This window comes from Balaenoptera musculus, chromosome 6, assembly GCF_009873245.2.
Source record: "Balaenoptera musculus isolate JJ_BM4_2016_0621 chromosome 6, mBalMus1.pri.v3, whole genome shotgun sequence".
Classification (NCBI taxonomy): domain Eukaryota; kingdom Metazoa; phylum Chordata; class Mammalia; order Artiodactyla; family Balaenopteridae; genus Balaenoptera; species Balaenoptera musculus.
The window spans coordinates 109230768-109254284 of NC_045790.1; the positions used below are offsets into that span (position 1 = coordinate 109230768).

Genomic DNA, 23517 nt, shown 5'->3' on the forward strand with positions numbered 1-23517 from the left:
TGATGGGCTGAAACCTTCAAGACCTCGGAGCAGGAAAAAACGTTTGAGCAAAGATGGAGTCAGGAAGCTCCTAGAATGGTCAAAGGAAAAGGTTAGGAAATTGTTGGAAGGGCCTATTCAACTCTTCTTTAACAACTGCAATTTGCAGTTGTAGGGAGGAGAGAGTGTACACTGGGCCAGAAGGTATTATTACATTATGATTTCATAGCAAGTTATTTTTTAGATTGAAAAAATTTTGAAATTCAACAAGTCGTTCACAGCCCACAATCTGGAGAAAATCGCCGGTAACATGTTGGTCTTTTCTTCGTTGATGTAATTACTATTATATAATTGTCATTTTCTTGATACGGAGTTTTGTGTATTGTCTCTCCCTTCACGTTAGGTGGTGAGCAGGTTGCTGTATGATTTAAAAATATTTTTATGGTCTAGATACTATTCTATCTAATGTGCTAAAAATGTCCGGAACCAGTGCCTATTTCCGAATATTTTGCTTATTCCCCGGCCTCTATTATAAGTAATACGGTGGGGAATCCTTGCATTCCTGATTTATTTCCCCAGCTCATTCCTCTAAGTGATTTAGAAGGTATGAACCTTTTTAAGGCTTTTTTTTTTTGGCCGCTGTGGGGCTTGCGGGATCTTAGTTGGCAGAGCGGGAAGATCCCTCGGTGGAGACCAAGGCGACCTGGCGGGGCGGAGCCGGTTCTGGGGGCAGCCAATCATAAACCGCGGCGGCGATGCCACGCCCTCGGCGCCCAGTCTTACAAGGGCGAAGAAAGGGCGCCGGGAGGTCCAGTTGGGCCGGTCCTGACCCCTGTTGTTGGCCTCCTGAGTATAATACTAATACTTTGGAGCGTTCGGGAGTGGAAGGGACCCGCGCTCCGCTGTCTTACGCCTCCACTCGGCGCTATCCTCGCGGTGGGCCCCGCAGGCCTGTGCGGCCCCTTTCAGAGCCTCCCGGGTCGCACGCGTGAGGGCGAGGCTTTCCTTCGTCTCCGCAGACCGCTCTCCATCCGCACTCCGGCCACAATCCATGGCCAGGCAGTTGCTTCGGGCCGGCTTGACCCTGGCGCTGGGCGCAGGGCTGGGTGCAGCCGCCGAGGGCTGGCGGCGGCGGCGGCGGCGGGCGGACGCATGGGCGGCGCCGGGGCTGCTGAGCCGGCTGCCCGTGCTGCCTGTGGCGGCGGCGGCCGGGCTTCCCGCCGTGCCCGGGGCTCCGACGGGCGGCAGCACCGGCGAGTTGGCGAAGTACGGGCTGCCCGGGGTGGCGCAGCTCAAGAGCCGCGAGTCGTACATGCTGTGTTACGACCCGCGCACCCGCGGCGCGCTCTGGGTGGTCGAGCAGCTGCGGCCTGAGAGTCTCCGCGGCGACGGCGACCGCCGCTCCTGCGACTTCCACGAGGACGACTCGGTGCATGCGTATCACCGTGCCACCAACGCCGACTACGGGGGCAGCGGCTTCGACCGCGGCCATCTCGCCGCCGCCGCCAACCACCGCTGGAGCCAGAAGGCCATGGACGACACCTTCTACCTGAGCAACATCGCACCCCAGGTATCGCCTGCGCCCCCTGCCCCGGCGGCGGAAGGCGAGGCCACCGCTCGCCTCTGAGCCTCGATTTGCTCCCCTGCAGATGGGAAAGCTGCCGAGTGCGCGCTCTATGCCAGAGGCCTGGCTAAACACACCGCGCGCCGCAGGCGGAAGGGACGGAGCGGTGGAGCGCTGAGCACCCACTCTGCACTCTGATCTTAACCGAGGGCCCCCGGGCGCCTCTCTGATCTTCAGTTTCCTTGTCTGTAAAATGGGGATAAAACTGTTATTCACCTACCTCGTGCAGAGGCGCTGAGGAACTCGGGATACCATGCACGTAAAAGTACTGAGCACACTTTCTGGCCCACGGCAAGCATTCAATACATACCAGCTATAATGAGGGAAGTGATTCTCGGAGAGACAAAGTGACTGGCACAGTGTCAGTGGGTGGAGACCCAGGCAGTCTGCCTAGAGGACCCTGAGCTTTCAGCCATTGTCCTACCCTGCCTTCCTTCCAGGAGTAAAAGGAAAGATAGCTGCACGCAGTGGCTGTTAGTAGCAGTCGCTGTGCGCCTGGACTAGCCTCTAGCCCTGTTCCCACCAGGGCCTGACACCCACGTGGAGACGGATGTCAGGCTCTGAGTGAGGCTTGTGAGGTCCCAGCCTCTCTGACCTGACTGTGCTACCCATTTGACTAAACGCTGTGCTGAGGACTGGAGAGCTCAAGTGGTGGAGTCAGGAGCAGATTCCTGACCTTCCCCGCTTAGCTCTGCATGCGGTTCAGACTAGGAAAAGGAAAGGAGAGATGGTTGGGAGAGCTGGTCTTCCCATGAGCCCCTGGGGGCAGGGGGCAGGCCTGTTTCTCTCTGGGAGATTTGCTCCTTTCCTTCATATGGCTCTTTGGAGCTGAGAAACAGCTTTGAGACCTGGGATGCTAGTTCTCCCAGTCTAGCTGGACGAAAGTAGCAGCTCCTTGAGCTCTATCTGGGCCCCACCCTCGTGACTATGTGCTCTAAGTGACTCTCCTTCCATGAACCTGTTTCCTCCGCATGCTTGTTCCCACCCCCCCACCCCCGCTGGAACCTTCTGGCTCCATGCCAGTGCCAGCCCCTCAGGGCCTGGGGCAGCCCTCTGACTGCAAGTGTCCCAGCCAGCCTCACTGAAGCCCACTTCTCCTGCCAGGTGCCCCACCTCAACCAGAATGCCTGGAACAACCTGGAAAAGTACAGCCGCAGCCTGACCCGCACCTACCAAAATGTCTATGTCTGCACGGGGCCTCTCTTCCTGCCCAGGTAAGGCTAGAGCTGGGGGGCACCTCCCAGTCATCCCGTCCAGTCTCCCCCTAGGCTCTGTGTCAACACCGCCAGGTCCCCACTCATCTGGTTTCTTGGCGAGTCTGTCCATTCCCTGTCTCGGGCCCCCCAGTTCTACTCCACAGAGACCTTTGGGGTACCCACCTAGACATCTCCTCTGCCCGTGGGCACCAGGCCCTGAATCTGCCCTGTTCCTCTCTCCTGTGTCATCTCTTTTCACATCCACCTAACTCTGTGTTCTGCACGGGTAGAAACCCTTGCACTAGGCTCTCGTCTTCGGTCTCCCCTGCTTGGAGCAGCCTTCCCCTATGCTTCCCCTGGAGCCAGGTTTGAACTCCATCTCCCTGACCCTGAGCCTTTACTCTTGTCCCTCTGCAGCCTGGCCTCCCAGGTAGAAGGGACTGAGCTCTTCTGAGCTTGCTTGGTGATTTTTCTAGCCTGCTGAGGACTGGGATGAGTGAGGCTAGAGGTTGTGGCCAAACAGCTGGCTCTGCCTGGGATGGAATCCAGGCCCTGTCACCTCGTTTCTGGGTGCCGTGGGCAAATGAACTCAACATCCTCTCCTGTAAAATGGGGATAATACCCATTAGCTACCACGTGGTTGTTTAAGGGACAAAGCAGGATGGTGGATGTCACCGTAGTAAGGGCTCAGCACGGGCCTGCTGAGGCGGTGGCTGGGACACTGATGTACTTTAATTAGCAAGTGCCTCCTCTGGCCTGCTGAAATGGAGCGGACGCCGTGGAGGCTTAGCCTGAAGTCACCCATCCAGTGCTCTGGGCACCTGCTCTGCCCTAGGCCCTGTGCTGGTGCTGGGAATTCTGCTGCCACAGCCCTGCCCATTTGGTGCCCACCCTCCACAGGGAGAGACAGACAATAATCAAGGGTCCACACGGATGAATGTGAATGAAGGCCTGATTCTTTCTGCAGCGTTTATTGCCACCACCCACTCTGCCTGACCCAGTGTTGGACATGGAGAAAACAGGGGAAGAGTGAGTCTCTACCCTGCAGGGAGCTCCCAGCCTCCTGGGGGAGCCAAGCAGGGCAAAGAAGCTCACGCTGAGGGGTGGTCCTGCAGGTTGACACAAGCTGGAGGTCGGGTCAAGGAAGGCTTCCTGGAGGCGGTGGCCTTGGGTCTGACCAAGCCCCCAGGAGCCCTAAAGGGCCATGTGTGCCTGGGTCTGCCCACAGGACGGAGGCTGATGGGAAGTCCTATGTGAAGTACCAGGTAATTGGCAAGAACCACGTGGCGGTGCCCACCCACTTCTTCAAAGTGCTGATCCTGGAGGCAGCAGGCGGGCAGATCGAACTCCGCTCCTATGTGATGCCCAACGCGCCTGTGGATGAGACAGTCCCACTGGAGCGCTTCCTGGTGCCCATCGAGAGCATTGAGCGGGCCTCGGGGCTGCTCTTTGTGCCAAATATCCTGGCACGGACAGGCAGCCTTAAGGCCATCACTGCAGGCAGCAAGTAAAGGCAGCCCCAGCCAGACTGTGGGGTCGGGGGGACTGGGTCGAATTAAAAGGTGTTTATTTTTGGAGACAAGTCTTAGGTGTGTCTGTCCCAGGTGACCCATGGAAACCTCTGGCTTCACCACTGCTTCTGTGCCATCTTGGGCCCGACAGAACCTTCAGCTGGGCCGGGCACCCGCCTGGGTGAGGCCAGGCTGCAGGGCAGCCAGGGAGATCAGGATGGCTTCCTGGAAGAGAAGCGCAGCAACAGGCTGGGGCCTGGGAGGCTAGCGGGTGCCCCACTGCCCAGGACCCAGCCCCTTGGGGTATGCTGCCCTCAGCAGGGCCTGGGGTAGGGGGGTGTGAAGCACAGGCCCAGCTTCATCCTGCAGATCTGTCACTGGCCAGGAAAGGGCCTCACCTCTCTGCTTCTCAGTATCCTCCTCTGTAAAATGGGGGTGATCGTAATAGCTGCTTCCCAGGGTGGGGGAGGGGGAGGTGACGGGCAGCAGGGCCCTCTGTGCAGGTGTCAGAAGGGTGGGAGCAGGGATTCCTGCTGGGAGGCTGTGGCTGGCAAGCGTGTGACACCTGGCCCTGGCAGGGCTCTCAGGGATAGGTAGACTGAGGCTGTCCACCTGTTTGGTCACCACCCTTTGAGACCAGTGGAAGCAGTGGCACCTTCCCCCAGGAAGTGCCCACAGGTACAGCGTTCTGTGCTGCCCTCAGAAGTGGCTGCCCAGGTGGAAAGCTCTCAGAGCTGGTCGCATCCTGTCCCCCGTGGGACAGAGGTGCCAGAGAGGAGGCCTGCCCTGCCCACCAGGGTCAGACACGGGGAAGTGGAACACGGAGCGTATAGCTAAGGGAACAGGCCTAGAGCAGGGATGGGTGGGGTCTCCTGGGTCAGCCAGCCTGGGAGCAGCTGGATGGGCACCAGCACCCAGGATTCCCAACTCCCAGCTCACTCTTAACTTGTCCCTGCTGCAGTTCTGCTGTGGTGAGAGGCCAAAGGGGGCGAGGAGGCCTAGAGGAGGCTGGCTCAGGGCAGCCCTGGGCGGGGTGGGGACGGGGAGAGGGTTGCAACGCCCCCCTCTGGATGGAACCCAAGGCTCCGTCCAAAGCAGGCTGGGCCTGGAGGTCGGGGAGGAGGGCGGGCTCACCTCGGTGCGGATGGTGCGGCTGCCCTGGTTGGGGCAGGTGTTGACGTACCGATCGAAGAGGACACTGGGCTCAGCCACCTCCAGGTTGGGGTCAGCATCCACTCCAGCTTCCAGCCCTTGGAGGCCCCCAAACACCACGAGAGCGTGCCTGGTGCCCACAGGAGGGGGGTCACTGACTGCCCATCAAGGCCCACTGAGTGCAGCCCCCAGGGCTCTCAGCTCCCCCATACGTGCAGGGGCCCGGTCCGTACAGCTCTGACCCCACCAGTCCTGTCCCCTGCTCCATTCCTCCTCCCCTGGCTGGACCCACCTGAAGTTGGGAAGCTGGGCGGAGGCCACGTCTGAGCCTCGCTCTGATGTCCCAATGGTCAGGTCATAGCCATCCTGGAAGGGGGCCTCAGCAAACACAGCACCTGGTGGGGAGGCCAGCTCACTGGGGGCTCTGTTCTCCACAAGCCACTGCCACTTGGCTGCGCGTGCGTGTTGGGGGGCGTGGTTTAGGTAAGAGAGCCACAGCCAGGCCCCTCACTCTTGCTGGGAAGTCAGCGATGGAACAGGCAGAGACCGTGCGTGTACCGGCTTGGGGAGACAAAGCAGAGGGTGGGCAGCAAGGAGCTCCAAAAGCAAGTAGTGGACCTCTGGCTTATCTGGCCCTTTTGCCCCCATTCCGGACCCCATGGCAGACATCATTAAAGACGCTTTTCCTCAGAAGTCCTTAAAAGCATTCCAGGCAGTGCACTCAAGGAGACCAAGGCCCAGAGAAGGAAAGGCACTTGCCCAAGTCGCACGGCAAGTGAGTAGGGTTAGGACCCCGGTCTGACTTTTGGGTCAAGCAAGGCTCTCTGTGGCCTCCCAGAGAGAGAGGATGGATATTCACAGGAGGAAGCTCTGTCCTTACTAAGGCAGGAGGCCAGGCGGACCGTGTAGCCCCAGTAGAGACCAGCTTTGGTGCGAGGGTCCTGTGACGACACGACTTTTCCACGGTAGGTCTTGCTTTCTGGAGGGGAAGCAGACAGGCTGTGAAGACGGGGCGAGGGGACAAGGAAGTGGAAGGAGGTGGCTCCGAGCCCGCAGGCTGGCCAGGCTGGGGACGCTTTAGGGTACCTGGGAGCTGCTGCTGGTTCAGCCGCACTGTCACCCGGAGTCCAGGCTCCAAGTGCTTGTCGATCTTCACCTCCTGGGAAGAAGCCAGAAGAAACTGGTGCTGTTCCCCGCAGGAGAGCGGGGGTCACTGCTCTCCCAGGCATGGGGGCACCTCAGGGGTCCAGGTCACCCTTCGCGCCCCGCTCCCCGGCACCTGGGCCAGACCTGCTCACAGAGACCATTCTTTTTAAAAAATTATTAATTAATTAATTAATTTTGGCTGCCTTGGGTCTTCGTTGCTGCGCACGGGCTTTCTCTAATTGCAGCGAGCAGGGGCTACTCTTCATTGAGGTGCGCGGGCTTCTCATTGCAGTGGCTTCTTTTGTTGCAGAGCACAGGCTCTAGGCGCATGGGCTTCAGTAGTTGTGGCGCTCAGGCTCAGTAGCTGTGGCTCTTGGGCGTCTAGAGCTCAGGCTCAGCAGTTGTGGCGCACAGGCTTAGTTGCTCTGCGGCATGTAGGATCTTCCTGGAGCAGGGCTCAAACCCGTGTCCCCTGCATTGGCAGGCAGATTCTTAACCAGTGCGCCACCAGGGAAGTCCAAGAGACCATTCTTGCAAAACGACTACTGCAAGGCACTGGTCCACGGACTTCCCTGGTGGCGCAGTGGTTAAGAATCCGCCTGCCAATGCAGGGGACACGGGTTCAATCCCTGGTCTGGGAAGATCCCACATGCCGCACAGCAATTAAGCCCGTGCGCCACAACTACTGAGCCCGCGAGCCACAACTACTGAAGCCCGTGCACCACAACTACTGAAGCCTGTGTGCCTAGAGCCCGTGCTCCACAAAAAGAGAAGCCACCACAATGAGAAGCCCGTGCACCGCAACGAAGAGTAGGCCCTGCTCACCGCAACTAGAGAAAGCCTGTGCACAGCAACGAAGACCCAACGCAGCCAAAAATAAATTAAATAAATCAATAGATAAATTTATAAAAAAAAAAAAAAAGACACTGGTCCAGGCCTGGCACAGAGTAGGAAGTATTTCATGAGTAGATGAAATCCCAGTTTCCTACATTTTGGTGGCTATGCCACTTACTAGCTATAGCAGTTTGAGTGGTCACTTAACCCCTCTGAGCCTTAGTGTCCTAATCTGTCAAACAGAAGATGTTCCATAAACAATAGCTATTGTTACACTGCACAGGGCCTGGCATGAAGTAAATGCTGACTACATGGGAGCCTGTGAGGAAGGACACTTGATGTTTGTGTTTTGTCCCAATTTTAGTTTTTTTTTTTCCCCTGTGCTGCATGGCTTGTGGAATCTCAGTTCCCTGACCAGGGATTGAACCCACGCCCTCGGCAGTGAAAGCGCGGAGTCCTAATCACTGGACTGCGAGGGAATTCCCTTGTACCAGTTTTGAATTCAGGATGGGACACTTTCTCTTTTGAGGGTTGCACATTCATTTCTCTCTTCATCTGGGTCTGGGTCATCCTGGTCTGTTTTTAGCCAGTTATCTCAGATCTGTGATCCTCATCCATTTAAATGTTTCTGCCTCCTTCTCTACGAGACTTAGGATTAACAGGCAGCAAATGAATGCTCCCTGGCTTGGCAGCGCCCTGGAGCAGCCCCAGAGGCATTGTGAACTTGATTTTCCCAGGTTTTGTTTTGGTTTGTTTTTCGTATAAGGACTATCTTCTGTTGATTTGATTTTTCTAAAACAGTAAATTTTGCTCCTGGCTTTATCTGTTGAGCCACATTTTAGGCACTTCTCTGGCCCAAATCTGCATCAATGGGGGACTGGCAGGCAGAGATGCCTGGGGCCAGGGCTCCCCACCCATGTGCCCTCCGTAGCCAGGGTGTGTCTGGGAAACGTGTCTCGACCCACCCTCCAATTCCTACCTTCTTCATGCCACAGTTGACAAAGGAGCCCTGGCCCGGCCGGGTGGGCCGGTCCACCACGATGCCCTCTCGGAACTCAGATTCCTCATCCTGACGCATGTGGTGAGGGCTGTCCAAGGGGTTCAGGAGCCCTGTGGTTGGGGAGGGCCAGGAAGATTCTGGGAGGTGCAGAGGCACACGGAGGCGTGGAAGGTAAGGCTGGGAACCCTGGTTCAGGTTCCAGCTCTGCCACAGATCTGCTGCTTACCACCAGCCACAGGCCTTGCCCTGCCTGGTCTTGCTTTCCCAACTGTATCATGATTTCTCAGGGTCTGGGGGATGATCCATGGGAAATGGGGGTCAGACCCTCCCAGCCTTACCTGCAAACTGTAGATCCTGATGCTTGGGGAAGAATGCTTTTCTTAGGTACCTAGGAAAGGACGCAGATCTCAGGGAGGCCACCTCCCATCGGACCTGCACCGTGCCCACCCCTCCCACATGCTCTGGCAAGTCTGTCCTTCATGCCCTTACTGTGGACACTCCAGGTACTGCAGGATCCGGGCCAGCTGCACGCACGCCTGCCCCTTCTTGCCGACTCCCCTGAATTCCCCCTCCACAGTCCTGGAGAGAGAAAGATAGGGCTCAAGCCCACCGGGTTTCCTTCAAGAGCTCCTCCCCCCAGTATGACCTCTGCAGCGCCCCTGCTTTGCAACTCGACCCGCCAGGGTTACAATGTGGGCATTCAGACAGGATTCTCAGCCCAGGCAAGTAGGCAGGGAAAAAAGGGAAGCCCAGCCAATCCTGGCAGCCCCTCCCTTCTCCCTAAGCCCTGGGACCCGCTGGATGGCCCCTCACTTGGCATCTTGGCCCTCTTCATCAAACACCACAATCTCATCCACGCAGAAGATGGTGCAGGCTCTAGCAATCTGGCCGGCCAGGTAGGTGCGAAGCTCAGGCGACTGGGCGTTGTCCAGGATGGAGCCCGGAAGGGCCACGCTAAGGGTGTAGTGCCGCCCTGGGCAGGACAGGGGTGTTCATGGTCAGCCAGAGAGGCCAGGGCCATCCCTCCCCTCCCTTGCTCTAATCCCAGGGCCCAGAGTTAGAGAATTTTCCTACTGTGAGGAATTTTGAGCTAAGCAGCATAGATCCAACTCCCCTCTCTGGGCCTCAATCTCCCCAGGAAGAAAATGGACTCAGAGGTCTCCAGGACTCCCATAAGAAGGGCATACCACTGGGCAAGGCAAGGGAGCGGTTAGAAGAACTGACCTATATTCACATCCTCTGCCCCCTACTGCCTCAGTTCTCCAGGCGTCAAATAGGGATGATAATGAGTTAATATTTATTCTTAGTGCCTTTTATAGGTGCACATTTAACCAATAACCCTAGGAAGTAGGTACTACCATGATCCCGATTGAGAGGTGGGGAACCTTCAGCCCACAGAGGTCAAATATGTGACCCAAGGTCACACAAAAGGCAGGACAGCTGGCTTCAGAGGGACCACCACACTTTCCCTCCCAGAGTTGTCCAAAGGGAGCCACAGGAGATAAAGGGCTTTCCCGGTGTCTGAGACAGCTGACATGCTCAGTTTCTGTCCCCACTGTCACCATCATCACTGGTAACCACTGGGCTTACAGGGTACAATATGGCCCCCTGACCCTCCAGACCTTTGGGTCCGGCCGAGGAGGAAAGATACAACTTGTTAGGGTAGATCCAGATGTACGAACACGGAAGGACATCCAGGACACAACGTGGGATGAGAAAAAACAGCTCCAGAAGTGCGTGGATAAAGCAGTCTCGCTTTTGTAAAACTGTATCTATATACCTCTCTACCTGTATATAAGTGGGTGTTAACATAGCTGGAGAAACGTTAACTGCAATGTTTGCTGGGATTTTTCCTTTCTTTATCGTCTTCTGTACTGTTTGGGGAGTTTTGTTTTGAGCATGTATTATTTAATGAGAAAAAAGAGACATTCTTATTATGAAATCAAAATAATTAAATGAAAAGTGAAATTAAAGTACACAAAGTGATCAATAAAAAAGTAAAAAATTAACTATCATTACAATGATGAGGTTCTAGAGGCATAAAGTGATGATGTATGATGTGTACCCTCCACAGAATCGAAATCTACCTAAGTAGGAAGTTAGGACTCAGTCTTCTGGGTCCCTCCCATTCTCTGAGCCTCATTTTCTCCATCAGGACAAGATGTCTGGACCCACTGGCCCCTAAGGGCCCTTCCAGCTATAACGTTCTCTGCCCTGTGCAGGACCCAGCTTGCTCACCCCGATCCTCCCTCTGGGCAGCTGCCTCCTCCTCCTGCTGTCGCTTTGCCTGTTCCTCCTGCACTCGCTGCCGCTCCAGTTTTTTCATCATCTTGAGATCCTTCCACTTCTTTTTCTCCTCTTTTTCTAGAAATTTATTTATTTATTTATTTATTTATTTATGGCTGTGTTGGGTCTTCGTTTCTGTGCGAGGGCCCCCTCCAGCTGTGGCAAGCGGGGGCCACTCCCCATCGCGGTGCGTGGGCCTCTCACTGCTGCGGCCTCTCCCGTTGCGGAGCACAGGCTCCAGACGCGCAGGCTCAGCAGTTGTGGCTCACGGGCTTAGTTGCTCCGCGGCATGAGGGATCCTCCCAGACCAGGGCGCGAACCCGTGTCCCCTGCATTGGCAGGCAGATTCCCAACCACTGCGCCACCAGGGAAGCCCTCTCCTCTTTTTCTGGATGAGAGGACATCCCGATTGGTGGAGGGAAGAGGGACTTGGAGGTGAGGAGGACTTGGAGCAGTCCAGGAGGTGATGTCCTCTTAGTAGGGTCAGCCTGGGCTCTCCAATGCTGCTGAGAGAGCAGCCAAAGGAGCCTCCCAGGGCTTCTGGCCCCTTCTTCTCCATTTTGGGTACTGTGGGACCTAGAGGGGACAAATCTGGTGGCTTTTCCCCAAGATTCAGCTGTGCACTGATGGAGTGGCCTCAGGGAGAGGTAAGCACAGACGCTCAGCTCCCCATCTGAGCCCACTGCCCCGGTCCCTTACTTACTCTGTTGCTTCCATTTTCGCCATTCCACCCTCTGGCCATGTTCACCCTGGAGTAGGAGTGGGAGGAGATATAGGAGTGAGGCTGAATGGTCACACCTCAGAGGAGGTCCCACTTGCTGCTCCACAGCTGTCCCCTCTCTTTAAATGCGGGTGGTGAGGAAACGAGGGAATCCTCCCCTCAACACACACACTCCTGCTGCCCAGAGACAGCATCAGGAGGGCAGGGACCTGTCGTACCCCCAGTGCCTGAGACCACACCTGGCACACAGTAAGCGTTCAATAAATTGTTTAATGCGTTCCCACTGGAGAGAAGAGGAAACAGGTTCAGGGGAACAGGACCTGCCCACTGTCGCCCTGGTGTCAGAAGAAATACGCCACGAAAGGGCTCGGGATTCCGAGCCGGGTCCGGTCTTCTGAATCCGGGCCCCGGGCAATGAGTTACCCAACGCAATCCCGGCTCTGACTCGAACCCCGGCTCCCACCTCCGGTTCTCATCCGGACAGGGGTGCTTGAGGCCATGAGCATGCGGCACCTCGGGGACTCGGGCCGCGGAGCAGCGACGAGCAGGGAGCTAGACGTGCGGCCAGGCCCCGCCACGGGCCCCCAAGCGGCTCTTTCTCTTGCCTCCACCCCGCGCCCTGCCGCGGGATCCCACATCCCTCCACCTACCGGGCCGCAGGGCCGCTTCCTCCCGCGCTCCGCCATGTTCGTCGCACACCGTCGGCCCCGCCCAGCCAATCAGACTCACCCCTTCCGCCAACACCTCCTCCGAACCGTCCAATCGGAGAGCCAATGGCGTGCGGGGGCGCGGCCTATGCGCCGGGCTGCGGGAGCGTGTGGGCCTGGGACTGGCTCCCGGGGGCGGGCTCCCGGGGGTGGGCGGGGCTCATCGCAGGCCTGGGTGTCCAAATGCGCACGGTATCGGGTTCTCTCCTGAACCCTCGCACGAAAGGAGAGCTACCCTCTCCTCCCGTCGGGCGCGAAACTCAAACCTCAGCTTGGTTTTACACATGGGGACCCTGAGGCACAGAGCTGGAGTGTGATTCAGAGGTGGCAATAATTTAATCCAATTATTTTATAGATTCGCTCATCTACTCTCTCTTTTAATTATCAGACTTTACTTTTTTAGAGCAGATTTAGGTTTACCGAAAATTGAACAGATAGTACAGAGTTCCCACATAACCCCCACTCAGTTTCTGTTGTTAACATGTGTTAATGTGTACATTTGTTATAGTTGATGAACCAATATTGACGCATTGTTCACAGTTTACATTAGGGTTCACTCTTTGTGTTGTACATTCTAAGAGTTTTGACAAATGCATAATGTCATATATCTACCATTACAGTATCATACAAAATTGATTCACTGCCCTAAAAATCCTCTGTGCTCCACCTACCTCCCCCACCCCTCGAGCCCCTGGTAACCACAGGGACTCTGATCTTTTTTACTGTCCCTAAAGTTTTGCCTTTTCCAGAATGTCATATAGTTGGAATCAGACAGTATGCAGCCTTTTCAGACTCCCTTCTTTCACTAAGCAACATGCATTTAAAGTTCCTCTATAGTAGGAGATAGATGGGCCCCTGGGCTGGACAGCTGGGGTTTGTCAAGTGGAGTAACACTGAAGCTCTGTTCTCACCCAGACGCTCCAAGGACAGAGCTAGTGGCAGAAGCTGAGCTCTGCTGAAGTAAAGAGATAAGATGACCACTCCTGAGGTCAAGGAAAACTTCCCTGTCTGGACATGTGCCGGAAGGCTCCTTGGGGGTCAAAAAGGGAGGGGGCACCACCCCATAATAAGTGTGGACATATACCCACAGGCCTCTGCGGTGGAATCCATCTTAGCAAAAAGTTGCACACACAGCTTGGGGAGGGTCCTAGGACCAGTCATGTGTGAAAAAAGAAAAGAGATAATTGGCCAAAGGTAAACAAAGACCAGGAAGAACTGTCCTATATAAGTGATTTAAATCACCTCTTTACTCCCCTCCTCATTATAAAGGATGCCTACACCCTTTCTCTCTGGGTGTGTATTTCTGCCTAGCTTCGACTTAAATAAATAAACTGTTTCTCTGTGTGCTCTCCCATACTGCTGTGTCTCTAATAATAAAGTTTGTACCAGTTTTTTACAGTTTTTGCCTCCTTGAAACATTCTTGCTCTCAAATGGGGGAAAGAGGGCTTCCCCGGTGGCGCAGTGGTTGAGAATCTGCCTGCTAATGCAGGGGACATGGGTTCGAGCCCTGGTCTGGGAAGATCCCATGCCGCAGAGCAGCTGGGCCCGTGAGCCACAATTACTGAGCCTGCGCGTCTGGAGCCTGTGCTCCGCAACAAGAGAGGCCGCGATAGTGAGAGGCCCGCGCACCGCGATGAAGAGTGGCCCCCGCTTGCCACAACTAGAGAAAGCCCTCGCACAGAAACGAAGACCCAACACAGCCATAAATAAATAAATAAATAAATAAATTTTAAAAATGGGGGAAAGAGCCAGGGCCACTTTGCTTCTAGCCTCTAGCCCCTGGTGCTCTAGTGGCTAGGACTCCTGGTTTTCATCTGGGCTACCCAGGTTCAATTCCTGGGCAGGGAACTAAGACCTCACTGCTGTCACTCCAAGATCACCTCCATATCTTCTAATGGCTTGATAGCTCATTTCTTTTTCTTTTTCTTTTTTTTTATAGTAGATTGAAGATATAATTTTTTAAAATTTATTTATGTTTATTCATTTATTTGGTTGCGCCAGGTCTAGTTGCGGCTCGCCGGCTCCTTAGCTGTGGCATGCGAACTCTTAGTTGCAACATGCATGTGGGATCTAGTTCCCTGAGGAGGGATTGAATCCGCACCCCCTGCATTGGGAGTACGGAGTCTTAACCACTCCACCACCAGGGAAGTCCCCGATAGCTCATTTCTTTTTACTGCCGGATACTATTCGTTGTATGGATATGCCACTGTGTGTCTATCCATTCACCTTTTGAAGGACATTTGGTTGCTTCCAGTATTTGGCAATTATGAATAAAACTGCTGTAAATATTCATGTGTAGGTTTTTGTGTGGACATGAATTTTCAGCTCATTTGGGTAAATAGCTGGAAGTCTGATTGCTGGATCCAACAGCAAGACTATGTTTAGCTTTGTAAGAAATTGCCAAACTGGGAATTCCCTGGTGGTCCAGTGGCTAAGACTCCTCGCTCCCAATGCAGGGGGCCCGGGTTCAATTCCTGGTCAGGGAACTAGATCCCACATGCTGCAACTAAGAGTTCGCATGCCGCAACTAAAAGATCCCACACGTGGCAACGAAGATCCTGTGTGCCGTGACTAACACCCGGCGCATCCAAATAAATAAATAAATAAATAAAAAAGAAGTTGCCAAACTGTCTTCCAAAGTGGTTATACCATTTTGCATTCCTACCAGCAAGGAATGAGATACACTTTCTTTTTTAAATAATAAATTTGAGTCAATATTCATTCAACCAACGAATATTTATCAAGCAGATCCTATTTTGAGGCTGGAACTCCCTGTGCTAACTGCCAGGGACACAATGGTAGGGAAAGCAGATACTGATCTGGAGTTTACAACCTAGTAGAGGAGAGATTAATTTCTAATTCAAAGTGTGTGTTAACATTACAGGGGTTGTGTTTATTTCACCATTCCCGGCTCTCCCCTATCTGAATGAAAGGCAAAGTCATTTATGCATCTCAGGTTGGCTGAGGTTACTCAGTCTAAGATCTGGAACCTCTGTAGAGTCACAGGTTTGAGTTAGGGGCAGATTCTGGATTGATTCATGAGACATGAAACCTTTGGTCAGGGTGGTTCTATCCAAGAAATCTGTGGGTTTACCGCATTGAGGACTTTCTTATCATCAGGCTATGTGTAGTATGGTAAAGGGGCTCCAACCCTGAGCCTCTGAGTTGTTATTTTGTTTCACACAATCTTGACTTTGGAACGGTGATAGTATTACAAAGTCATAGTTTGGAAAGGAAGAAAGTAAAGTGTCCTGGGACTTCCCTGGTGGTCCAGTGGTTAAGACTCTGCACTTCCAATGCAGGGGGCGCAAGTTTGATCCCTGGTCTGGGAACTAAGATCCCATATGCTGCCTGGCCAATAAATAAATAAATAATATTAAAAAAAAAAAAAAGGAAAGTGTCCTGTCATAACACAAGTATGTTCCAAACAGCAATTCTCTGACACCAAGTGGGTGTCCTACACTTCAATTAAATTCTGACAAGTTGGCACAGACCTCATAGGTTAAGGGATCAGTCCCACAAGTCTGTCTCCCACTTCAGGTGTCAGCAGCAAGTGGGGTCACCAGCCACCCACACTTCTGCCTGGCTGACTACGAATTCCGGCATTTCCGTGACCACACCCCAGATTCAATAATTTGCTGAAACAATTCACAGCCCTCAGGAAAGTGCTATACTTACAATTACAGTTTCATTATAGAAGATGACAACCCAGGAACAGCCAAATGGAAGAGGTACATAGACTAAGGTCTTGGGAGAGGGGGGCACAGAGATTCCATGCCCTCTCCGGATGGGCACCCTACCAGCTCATTGATGTGTTCACCAACCCAGAAGGTCCTTGAGCCTCAGTGATTCAGGGTTTTTATGTGGGATTTTATTACATATGCACATCTGATTAAATCATTAGCCATGTGACTGAACTCAATGTCCAGTCCCTTTTCCCTCCCTGAGGTCTGGGTTTGGGGCTGAAAGTTCCGACCCTCTAATCACATGGTTGAAGGGGTTCATTTTGAATAACAAAAGACACTACTATCACTCATGAAATTACAAGGGTTTTAGGAGCTCTGTGCCAGGAACCATGGACAAAGACCAAATATATTTTATTATACTATATGTTCCCATCAGCTTCCCCAATTCAATATGTGATATGAGCAAAACCCATGAGCTTGCTATGCAAATGCAACTTCAAGACAATTCCCCAGCACCACCTTCCAAATGATTTCAGGAGTTGTGTTGCTTTCCAGCGGGAGGCCCACCCCTGGGATCAAATCTCACTTCTACCTTTTACCAGCTGGATGGCCTCAGGTAAGTCCCCTCACCTCCAAAGCGGTTTCCTCACCTGTAAAATGGAGGCAGTAACTCCTGTCTCAGAGGGTCCTTTAATGAGATGGTGCGCATCCAAGTGCCCGGCATGCAGGGGTGAGCAATAAATGTTAGGGGAAACATTCCTTTCCCCTTCTGTCTAATTAGGTAATCCCTGGCAATCCTGGCCTGGACTCTGATCCCTGTGGGGTGTGACTGTCCGCGTCTTCCCTGTCAGACACTCAACTGAGGCCCCCATCACACACACACACACACACACACACACACACACACACACAGACACACAACAACGGTAACACATACCATCTGAGCCCCTAGGCCTGGTTTTACCGTTAACTAACTGGGTGGCCTCAGACAAGGTGCAAGTCCCTGCCCTTCTTTGGGCCTCAAAACACATTTGTACAAAGAGAGTCTGGGATCTGAGGTTCAGGGAGGTGGGAGGTGCCTTCCATTCTAAGCCCCCATCTGCAATCAGCACCAGGGTGTGAAGCAGAGAGAAGCAGCCAATAACAGTTTGAATAACTTAAAACTTTATTATGGGCAAAAGTACTGGCTTGAAGAGTCAAGCCTAAGGGCAACTTTCCAAAATCAAGCTTGGATAAGGAAAGGGAGGGATGCTTGAGGCCTGGCTGGGGCCAGTGCATGGCTGGGGCCAGGGCTGAGACCCAAGGCCAATACACTATTGAACTCTGCCCTCTGAGTCCCAGCTGAGTCTGGGGAGGCCAGAGGGGACTCAAGACCATATAGCCCAGCACAGGTAGGACCAGGGAGAGGCCCCGGTCAGGCCTCCTTCACCTCTGCAATAGGAACATAGCTATGTACCATGGGGAAGTGCTCCTGACTCCCCCAAGACCAAAAGGCGGGCTCTTCCCTGAGGTCATTCTGTGTTACAGAGAAGAGATCCTCCAGTACCATCTACCCCCAAGCTGGGAATGGCTGAAACCTGGACAAAGACAGAGCCCTGCAGAGTGCACAGGGACCAGGCAGGGCCGGGCCCAGGGGGTGACGTCAGGGCCTGAGCTCGTCCTTCCACTTCTGTAGCCTCTTGTCCATGGCCTGGAGCGTGGATTCATCCTGCACCAACACAGATCGGTCCTACCCCTCTCCCCACACCCGCAGGAGGCCTGGGGAGGCTTGGGGAGGTCTTCCCTCCCCCAGGCCTGTCCTTTACCTTCGTGAAACAGAAGCGGATATAGTGGTCAAAGAGCTTCTGATGTGGCACGCTGTAGAAGATGGAGACCGGGATGGCCATCAAGCCCTGTGGAGGAGGAAGCCCATGTCTCAGCGGCCCCACAGCCCAGCAGGCCTCTGGGGGGCTCCAGAGGGTCAGAGACGTTCCGTGATGAGACAGGAGAAGGAAAATTAGCTTCAATGCAGCATCTCCCAGTGCTGCATCAAGGTCAGAGGAAAAGCATCCCAAATCATCATTCCAAGTCCCTCCTTATGTACAGAAGGGAGAGGGAGGCTGAGAGCAGGGAAGATCATGCGGCAGGTCAGGGCAGAGCCATAGAATAAATAAGTCTTAGGGAATTCCCTGGCGGTCCAGTGGTTAGGACTCTGCGCTTTCACTGCTGAGGGCGCGGGTTCAATCCCTGGTCGGGGAACTAAGATCCTGTAAACCACGTGGCACGGCCAAAACAAAAAACAAAAAAAAAACCCACAAACAAACAAAAAAAGAAATAAGTCTTAGAATCGTAGCTCTGAGCTGGATGGACCTCAGAGTTAATGGGCCAACTCCTCACTGTACAGATGGGAAGACTGAGGCCCTGAGAGGGCAAGAATTCCTGCCAGCCCACAAGGCATATTTGAGCAAATTAAAAACAGGCTCCCCATTCCCTGAAGTGGACGCAACCCTGTACCACGGCTCACAGCAGAGGATTGTCTGGATTTTGGCACATCAGCCCCCTGGTCAGGCACCCTTAGCAGTGCACAGTCTGTAAAACATACACAGCGGCCCTGGCAGAGGCCCAGCCCACCTTGTTCTTGATCATCCACTTGACGAAGCGTCTGTCATAAGGCTCATCTGCAGCTCCAGGCAAGTTGGGCATCTTGCTCTCTGGGGGACAGAGGCCAGGCTGAGCCCTGGGCAGCCTCCAGGGCCCTGTACCTGGCCCAGCCCGGCCAGTCCCACTCACTGAATTCCGAGATGTCTGTGATGAGGAAGTAGCTGCCCTGGGGGATCACGGGCCTCAGGCCTACAGACTGCAGGCTTTGTATCATGTGGTCACGGCAGCGCTGCATGGCCCGTGGGAGCTGCACAAAGTAGCTGCTGGGTTGGCCGAAGTGCAGCTGCTCCCGCTCAAAGCTCTGGGCTACTGCAGCCTGGGGAGGGCGGAGGGACAAGCAGGTCAGGTGTGACCTGACCTTGGAGCCAGCCCGAACTCCTTTCTTGCCCCACACCCTCCCCCGGTGGGGTGGGTCCTGCCCCCCCCCTCACCTGGCCCTGTGTGGGACAGTGGAAGACGGAGTTCTGGTGCACGGTGCGCAGGTGCTTCAGGAGACTGTCCGGGCCTAGGACCCAGCCCACCTGGACCAGGAACATAGGTAGGGGGTGAGGCCCTTCGGGGCCCGACCAAACCCTTTCTGGATTCCCAGGCCAGCCTCGCCTACCAAGGATTGTAGAGGTAGGGGTCACCCCCGCCCTCGTTGACTCACCTTCCAGCCTGTGGCACTAAAAGTCTTGCCAGCGCTGCCAATGGTCAGGGTGCGTTCCCACATGCCAGGGAGGTTGGCTGCCCAAGGCCAAAGAAAGCAGCTGCTGAGATGGGGGTGGGGGCAGGGGAGGGGTGGCTGGACCCCAGCAGGCACTCAGGCTCTCAACGCTCCGGACTCCACCATGTGCTGAGCTACTTCCAGGACTTATTTGAGCTCACCCTCACGACAACTCTGGGAGGCAGGTGCCATTGTGTTCCCCTGTCCTCAGAGAGATGAAGTCACTGCCCCAGGTCACCTGACCTGTGTGGGTCTAGACCCACTCGGTCCTAATCACCAGGCCTGCGCTGACACCCAGATTGGGCTCAAGGCCCTGCCACAAACGTCCAGGGGAACGGGGGCACCCTGGCCGGCTCGGCTCACCGATGCTGACGTGCTGCCACCCGTCGTAGACCAGCCACTGGTAGACCTCGTCGGTGATACACACCACGTCATGCTGCTGGCACAGGCTGGCCACCAGCTCCAGTTCTGCCCTGGAGAACACCTGCAGGGACCATCCCCAAACAGAGAGGCCTGCTTAGAGAGATGAAAAGACAGGGCCAGAGCCGGTGCTGAGGGCTTTTCTGCCCCATCCTATCCCTGCAACAGTGACCCTGTGAAGTTGGTTGTGAGATAACAGAAAATACACACACACACATATATATATATATATAGATATATATACACACACATACATATATATATATGTCTGTGCCCCGATTCCTGGCACAGAACTCCTAAAACCCTTGGAAATTACTAAGTGGTAATAGCACTAGTAGCATCTCCTGTTCTAATATTTGCTCTTTGATCCTGACCTTGACAGGGCTCTGGAAACTCTTGTAAATTCCTAAGTGATAAGAGCACTAGAAGGGGACTTCCCTGGTGGCACAGTGGTTAAGAATCCGCCTGCCTTCAATCCCTGGTCTGGGAAGATCCCACATGCCGCGGAGCAACTAAGCCCGTGCACCACAACTACTGAGCCTGTGCTCTAGGGCCTGTGAGCCACAACTACTGAGCCCTCGTGCCACAACTACTGAAGCCCACACGCCTAGAACCTGTGCTCCACAACCACAACAAGAGAAGCCACCGCAATGAGACGCCCGCGCACTGCAACAAAGAGTCGCCACCGCTCGCCGCAACTAGAGAAAGCCCGCGCGCAGCAACGAAGACCCAACACAGCCAAAAATAAATAAATAAATAAATTTATAACAAGAAAAGAATCCGCCTGCCAATGCAGGGAACACGGGTTCGAGCCCTGCTCCGGGAAGATCCCACATGCCGTGGAGCAACTAAGCCCGTGTGCCACAACTACTGAGCCTTTGAGCCACAACTACTGAAGCCCGCGCACCTAGAGCCCGTGCTCCGCAACAAGAGAAGCCACCACAATGAGAAGCCCACGCACCACAACAAAGAGTAGCCCCCGCTCGCTGCAACTAGAGAAAGCCTGCACACAGCAATGAAGATCCAATGCAGCCAAAAATAAAAAAATTTTTTAAAAATTAAAAAAAAAAAAGAGCACTAGAAGCATGTTTGTACTAATGAGGCAACTCTAAGTGGGCTCTTGGATCGGGGTTGATCATCAGAAAGACGAAGCCACATTGGAAGTTAGGAATTTTCTCCAGAGAGGGCAGAGGGGCTGGAAATGGAGTTGATAATTGAAGCCTCCATAAAAATCCCAATAGGACAGGGTTCAGAGAGCTTGCAGGTGGGTGAGCACATCCAGGTACCAGGAGGTTGACACACCCCAGCTCCACAGGGACAGAAGCACCTATGCTCGGGAACCTCCCAGACCTCGCCCTACATGTCTCTTCATCAGGTTGTTCATCTGTATCCTTTATCATATCCTTTAATAAACTGGTAGCTGTAAGTAGGTGTCTCCCTGAGTCCTGTGAGCCACTCTAGCAAATTAATTGAACCGAGGAGGGGGTTGTGGGCACCTCAGATTTACAACCATAGGTCAGAAGCACAGGTGACAACCTGGACTTGTGATTGGTGTCTGGAGTGGGGTGGGGGGCAGCCTTGTGAGACTGAGCCCTTAACCTGTGGGATCTGATGCCATCTCCAGGGTAGACAGTGTCAGAATTGAATTAAATTGAGTTGACTTGTGGGACACCCAGCTGGTCTCACAGAATTGCTTAGTGTGGGAAAAAACCCCACATATCTGGTGTCAGAAGCATTGTGAGTGTGATAATGGTGTGACAGTAAAGTAAATGGTGTGACAGATAATGGTGAGACACAGGTGGAAGCCTGGGTCTTCCTTCATATCAGTTCTGTCATGTTCCCATTTTCCAGATGAGAAACTGGAGAGGTGAAGTCACTGGCCCAGGTTCACGGGGAAGTCATGGAGGTGTCCAGCCCACTCCACCACCCGAGGCCTGATACCTTCTCTGGGGATCCCTGCCCCAGGCCCTGGGACCCCTGGGAGCTTTGGTCCTCAGAGCTCATCACAGGTAGTCCTCCCACTTCACAGACAAAGAAACTGAGGCCCCATGGCAGCTCAAGAGCAACAGAGCAGGGATGTGAGCCAATCTGGAGGGGTCCCCGGTGGAGGTATCTCAGGTACCTTTCCCAGGGGGTTGTTGGGTGTGTTGAGAATAAGGGCTTTGGTGCGAGACGTGAACTTGCTGGCCAGCTCTGTGGGGTCCAGCTGCCAGTTGCTGCTGGAATCCAGTTCCCCATCCTGGTTGCGTCTCTGCAAGAGGAGGTGGGAGGGGGTGGCAATACTTAGCCACCTGACTTTCATCTCTAGAAGTTCGGCCTTCCTCCCCCCAGGTATCTCTCCCCACTGTCTCTCCTCTCGGGCTCTGGACACCCCTCTCCCCAACCTGGAGAAACTGCCCTCCTTCACTTCCTTCCTTCTTTCCCACCTCCCAGGGTTCAACCCAGCACACTCCTTGGACCCCTCTGCCCACCCACACCCCAACCAGCATCCTTACCGGCTTCAGGGACACAAACACAGGGCGACCCCCTGCCATCAATGTCATGGGCTCATAACAGTCAAAAAAGGGCTCGATGATGATGACCTGGTACAAGGATCAGATTGGCTGGGGTCGGCACCGCCCTGACCCTTCACCCCCACCCAGACCTGGCCTTGCCCACTCACCTCGTCTCCTTCGTCCACCAGGGCCTGGAAGGCTGTGAACAGGGCCCCATAGGCACCCACAGTCACCAGCACGTTCTTGAGCGGGTCTATGTCCTGTCCCAGCAACTTCCCGAAGAAACTGGCCAGGATCTTCGTCAGGGGTGGGTAACCCTGCCGGGACAGCAGGGGTCAGCGGCCTGGTTCAGCCTGGGCCCACCCTCCCACTCAGATGCATCCAGGCAATTCTAGCATCTTCCAGAAGCAAGCCTGGGGGCAGAGTCAGTTCCTATGGGGTGAGTTCTTTCATCTCCATCGCCAGCACGTGCCATAAAGCCTGCTCTGTGCCAGGCCCAGCATCCAGGGCTGGGATCAGTGGGAAACCAGACAGAGTACATGCCTTCATGGAGCACAGTGCAACGGAGCCCTCAAAATAGCAGCAACTCCACACTTTAAACACCTCCCTCTAATTTTAAGAAGCACTTTTGTGCCATCTAATCCTCTTGGCAGCCTTGCAAAAGAGGTATTATTTGATCCCCACCATTTGACTGGTAGAAAAACAGTGACCCAGAGAAAGAAAATGACTTGCCCAAGGTCATGCCAGTTCAAGTGCAGGAACAGGACTTTATGTTGCAGCTTTGAAAGCACCCCACTTTGAGAGGAAGATTGTATCTGTACGCTTGTTTGATGAGGACACTTATAAAACACACCAGGTTAAGCCAAGGGACTGAAACCTAAGGTCTAGAACTTAACTAAATAATTCACTAAACCAGAATTGACTGCATAAAAATGAAAAATTTCAGTACACCAAAATATCCCATGAGCAAAGTTAAAAGACAAAGAGAGGAACACTGCAACATAAGAGAAAGAAATAAGATATTTAATATGTAAAGAGCTCTTTCAAAGCAATAAGACAAAGATATATACCCAAATGAAAAAAATGAGGTCAGGCATGAAAGAAAAAGTGCTGAGGCCCAGTATGTACCTGAAAAGAATGAACATTCCTGCCAGCTCTGAGACCAGCCTGTTGGTGGGTATGTGAGTAAACCTTACTAGAGGGCAATTTGACAATATCCAGCACAGGCTGAAATGCTTACACCCTTTGATTCTCTAGTTTTACTTCTTGGGATATATCTGAGAGAAATATTCACATATGTGTACAAAGGGATACACAAAGAGATATTCACTGTGGCATTGCTTAATAGTGAGATAACCAAACCAGATCATCACTGTAGGGCTGGGTAAATAGATTATGGCACATCTAGGCAAT

The 23517-nt window shown here is 53.8% G+C and overlaps 3 protein-coding genes across 10 annotated transcripts in view; 1 reads left to right on the top strand and 2 right to left on the bottom strand.

The window, feature by feature from the left end:
• Nucleotides 1-107: 107 nt before the first annotated feature.
• On the top strand, nt 108-4376 carry ENDOG (endonuclease G). The gene is made up of 3 exons (XM_036855229.1): nt 108-1549; nt 2708-2817; nt 4028-4376. The coding sequence occupies exons 1-3, from the start codon at nt 1031-1033 to the stop codon at nt 4308-4310; spliced, it is 912 nt and encodes a 303-aa protein (XP_036711124.1). The 5' UTR covers nt 108-1030; the 3' UTR covers nt 4311-4376.
• Nucleotides 3504-12181, bottom strand: SPOUT1 (SPOUT domain containing methyltransferase 1). Of its 2 annotated transcripts, XM_036855227.1 has the most exons (12): nt 12100-12181; nt 11432-11477; nt 10681-10806; nt 9256-9415; nt 8932-9021; nt 8781-8830; nt 8422-8552; nt 6549-6621; nt 6343-6441; nt 5755-5857; nt 5445-5592; nt 3504-4535 (listed from the first exon to the last, which is right to left on the bottom strand). In XM_036855227.1, exons 1-12 carry the CDS (start codon nt 12133-12135, stop codon nt 4467-4469), a joined length of 1131 nt encoding a protein of 376 aa, XP_036711122.1. In that variant the 5' UTR covers nt 12136-12181; the 3' UTR covers nt 3504-4466. The 2 variants fall into 2 exon arrangements, with proteins under 2 accessions (XP_036711122.1, XP_036711123.1); XM_036855228.1 differs by lacking the exon at nt 10681-10806 and having other exon boundaries at nt 4402-4535.
• Nucleotides 12182-16986: 4805 nt separating this feature from the next.
• The window catches only part of KYAT1 (kynurenine aminotransferase 1), a 33182-nt gene continuing 26651 nt past the window's right edge, over nt 16987-23517 (bottom strand). For all 7 annotated transcript variants that reach the window (XM_036854685.1, XM_036854682.1, XM_036854684.1 and 4 more), the window contains 10 exons: nt 22272-22421; nt 22105-22191; nt 21732-21860; nt 19553-19673; nt 19133-19209; nt 18915-19004; nt 18613-18799; nt 18454-18533; nt 17649-17735; nt 16987-17551 (listed from right to left, as the gene is read on the bottom strand). In XM_036854685.1, coding sequence (XP_036710580.1) covers nt 17486-17551; nt 17649-17735; nt 18454-18533; nt 18613-18799; nt 18915-19004; nt 19133-19209; nt 19553-19673; nt 21732-21860; nt 22105-22191; nt 22272-22421 — 1074 coding nt within the window. In that variant the 3' untranslated portion in view covers nt 16987-17485. The remainder of the gene's footprint in view (nt 17552-17648; nt 17736-18453; nt 18534-18612; nt 18800-18914; nt 19005-19132; nt 19210-19552; nt 19674-21731; nt 21861-22104; nt 22192-22271; nt 22422-23517) is intronic.

Excerpts from the sequence above, each read along its gene's own strand:
- ENDOG (XM_036855229.1), top strand. The coding sequence starts at position 1,031 with ATGGCCAGGCAGTTGCTTCGGGCCGGCTTGACCCTGGCGCTGGGCGCA. Across the intron at positions 1,550-2,707 it reads TGAGCAACATCGCACCCCAG|GTGCCCCACCTCAACCAGAA; the intron begins GTATCGCCTGCG and ends TTCTCCTGCCAG. Across the intron at positions 2,818-4,027 it reads GGGCCTCTCTTCCTGCCCAG|GACGGAGGCTGATGGGAAGT; the intron begins GTAAGGCTAGAG and ends GTCTGCCCACAG.
- SPOUT1 (XM_036855227.1), bottom strand. The coding sequence starts at position 12,135 with ATGGCGGAGCGCGGGAGGAAGCGGCCCTGCGGCCCG. Across the intron at positions 8,553-8,780 it reads TCAGGATCTACAGTTTGCAG|GGCTCCTGAACCCCTTGGAC; the intron begins GTAAGGCTGGGA and ends CCCCAACCACAG. Across the intron at positions 6,442-6,548 it reads GAACCAGCAGCAGCTCCCAG|AAAGCAAGACCTACCGTGGA; the intron begins GTACCCTAAAGC and ends CTTCCCCTCCAG.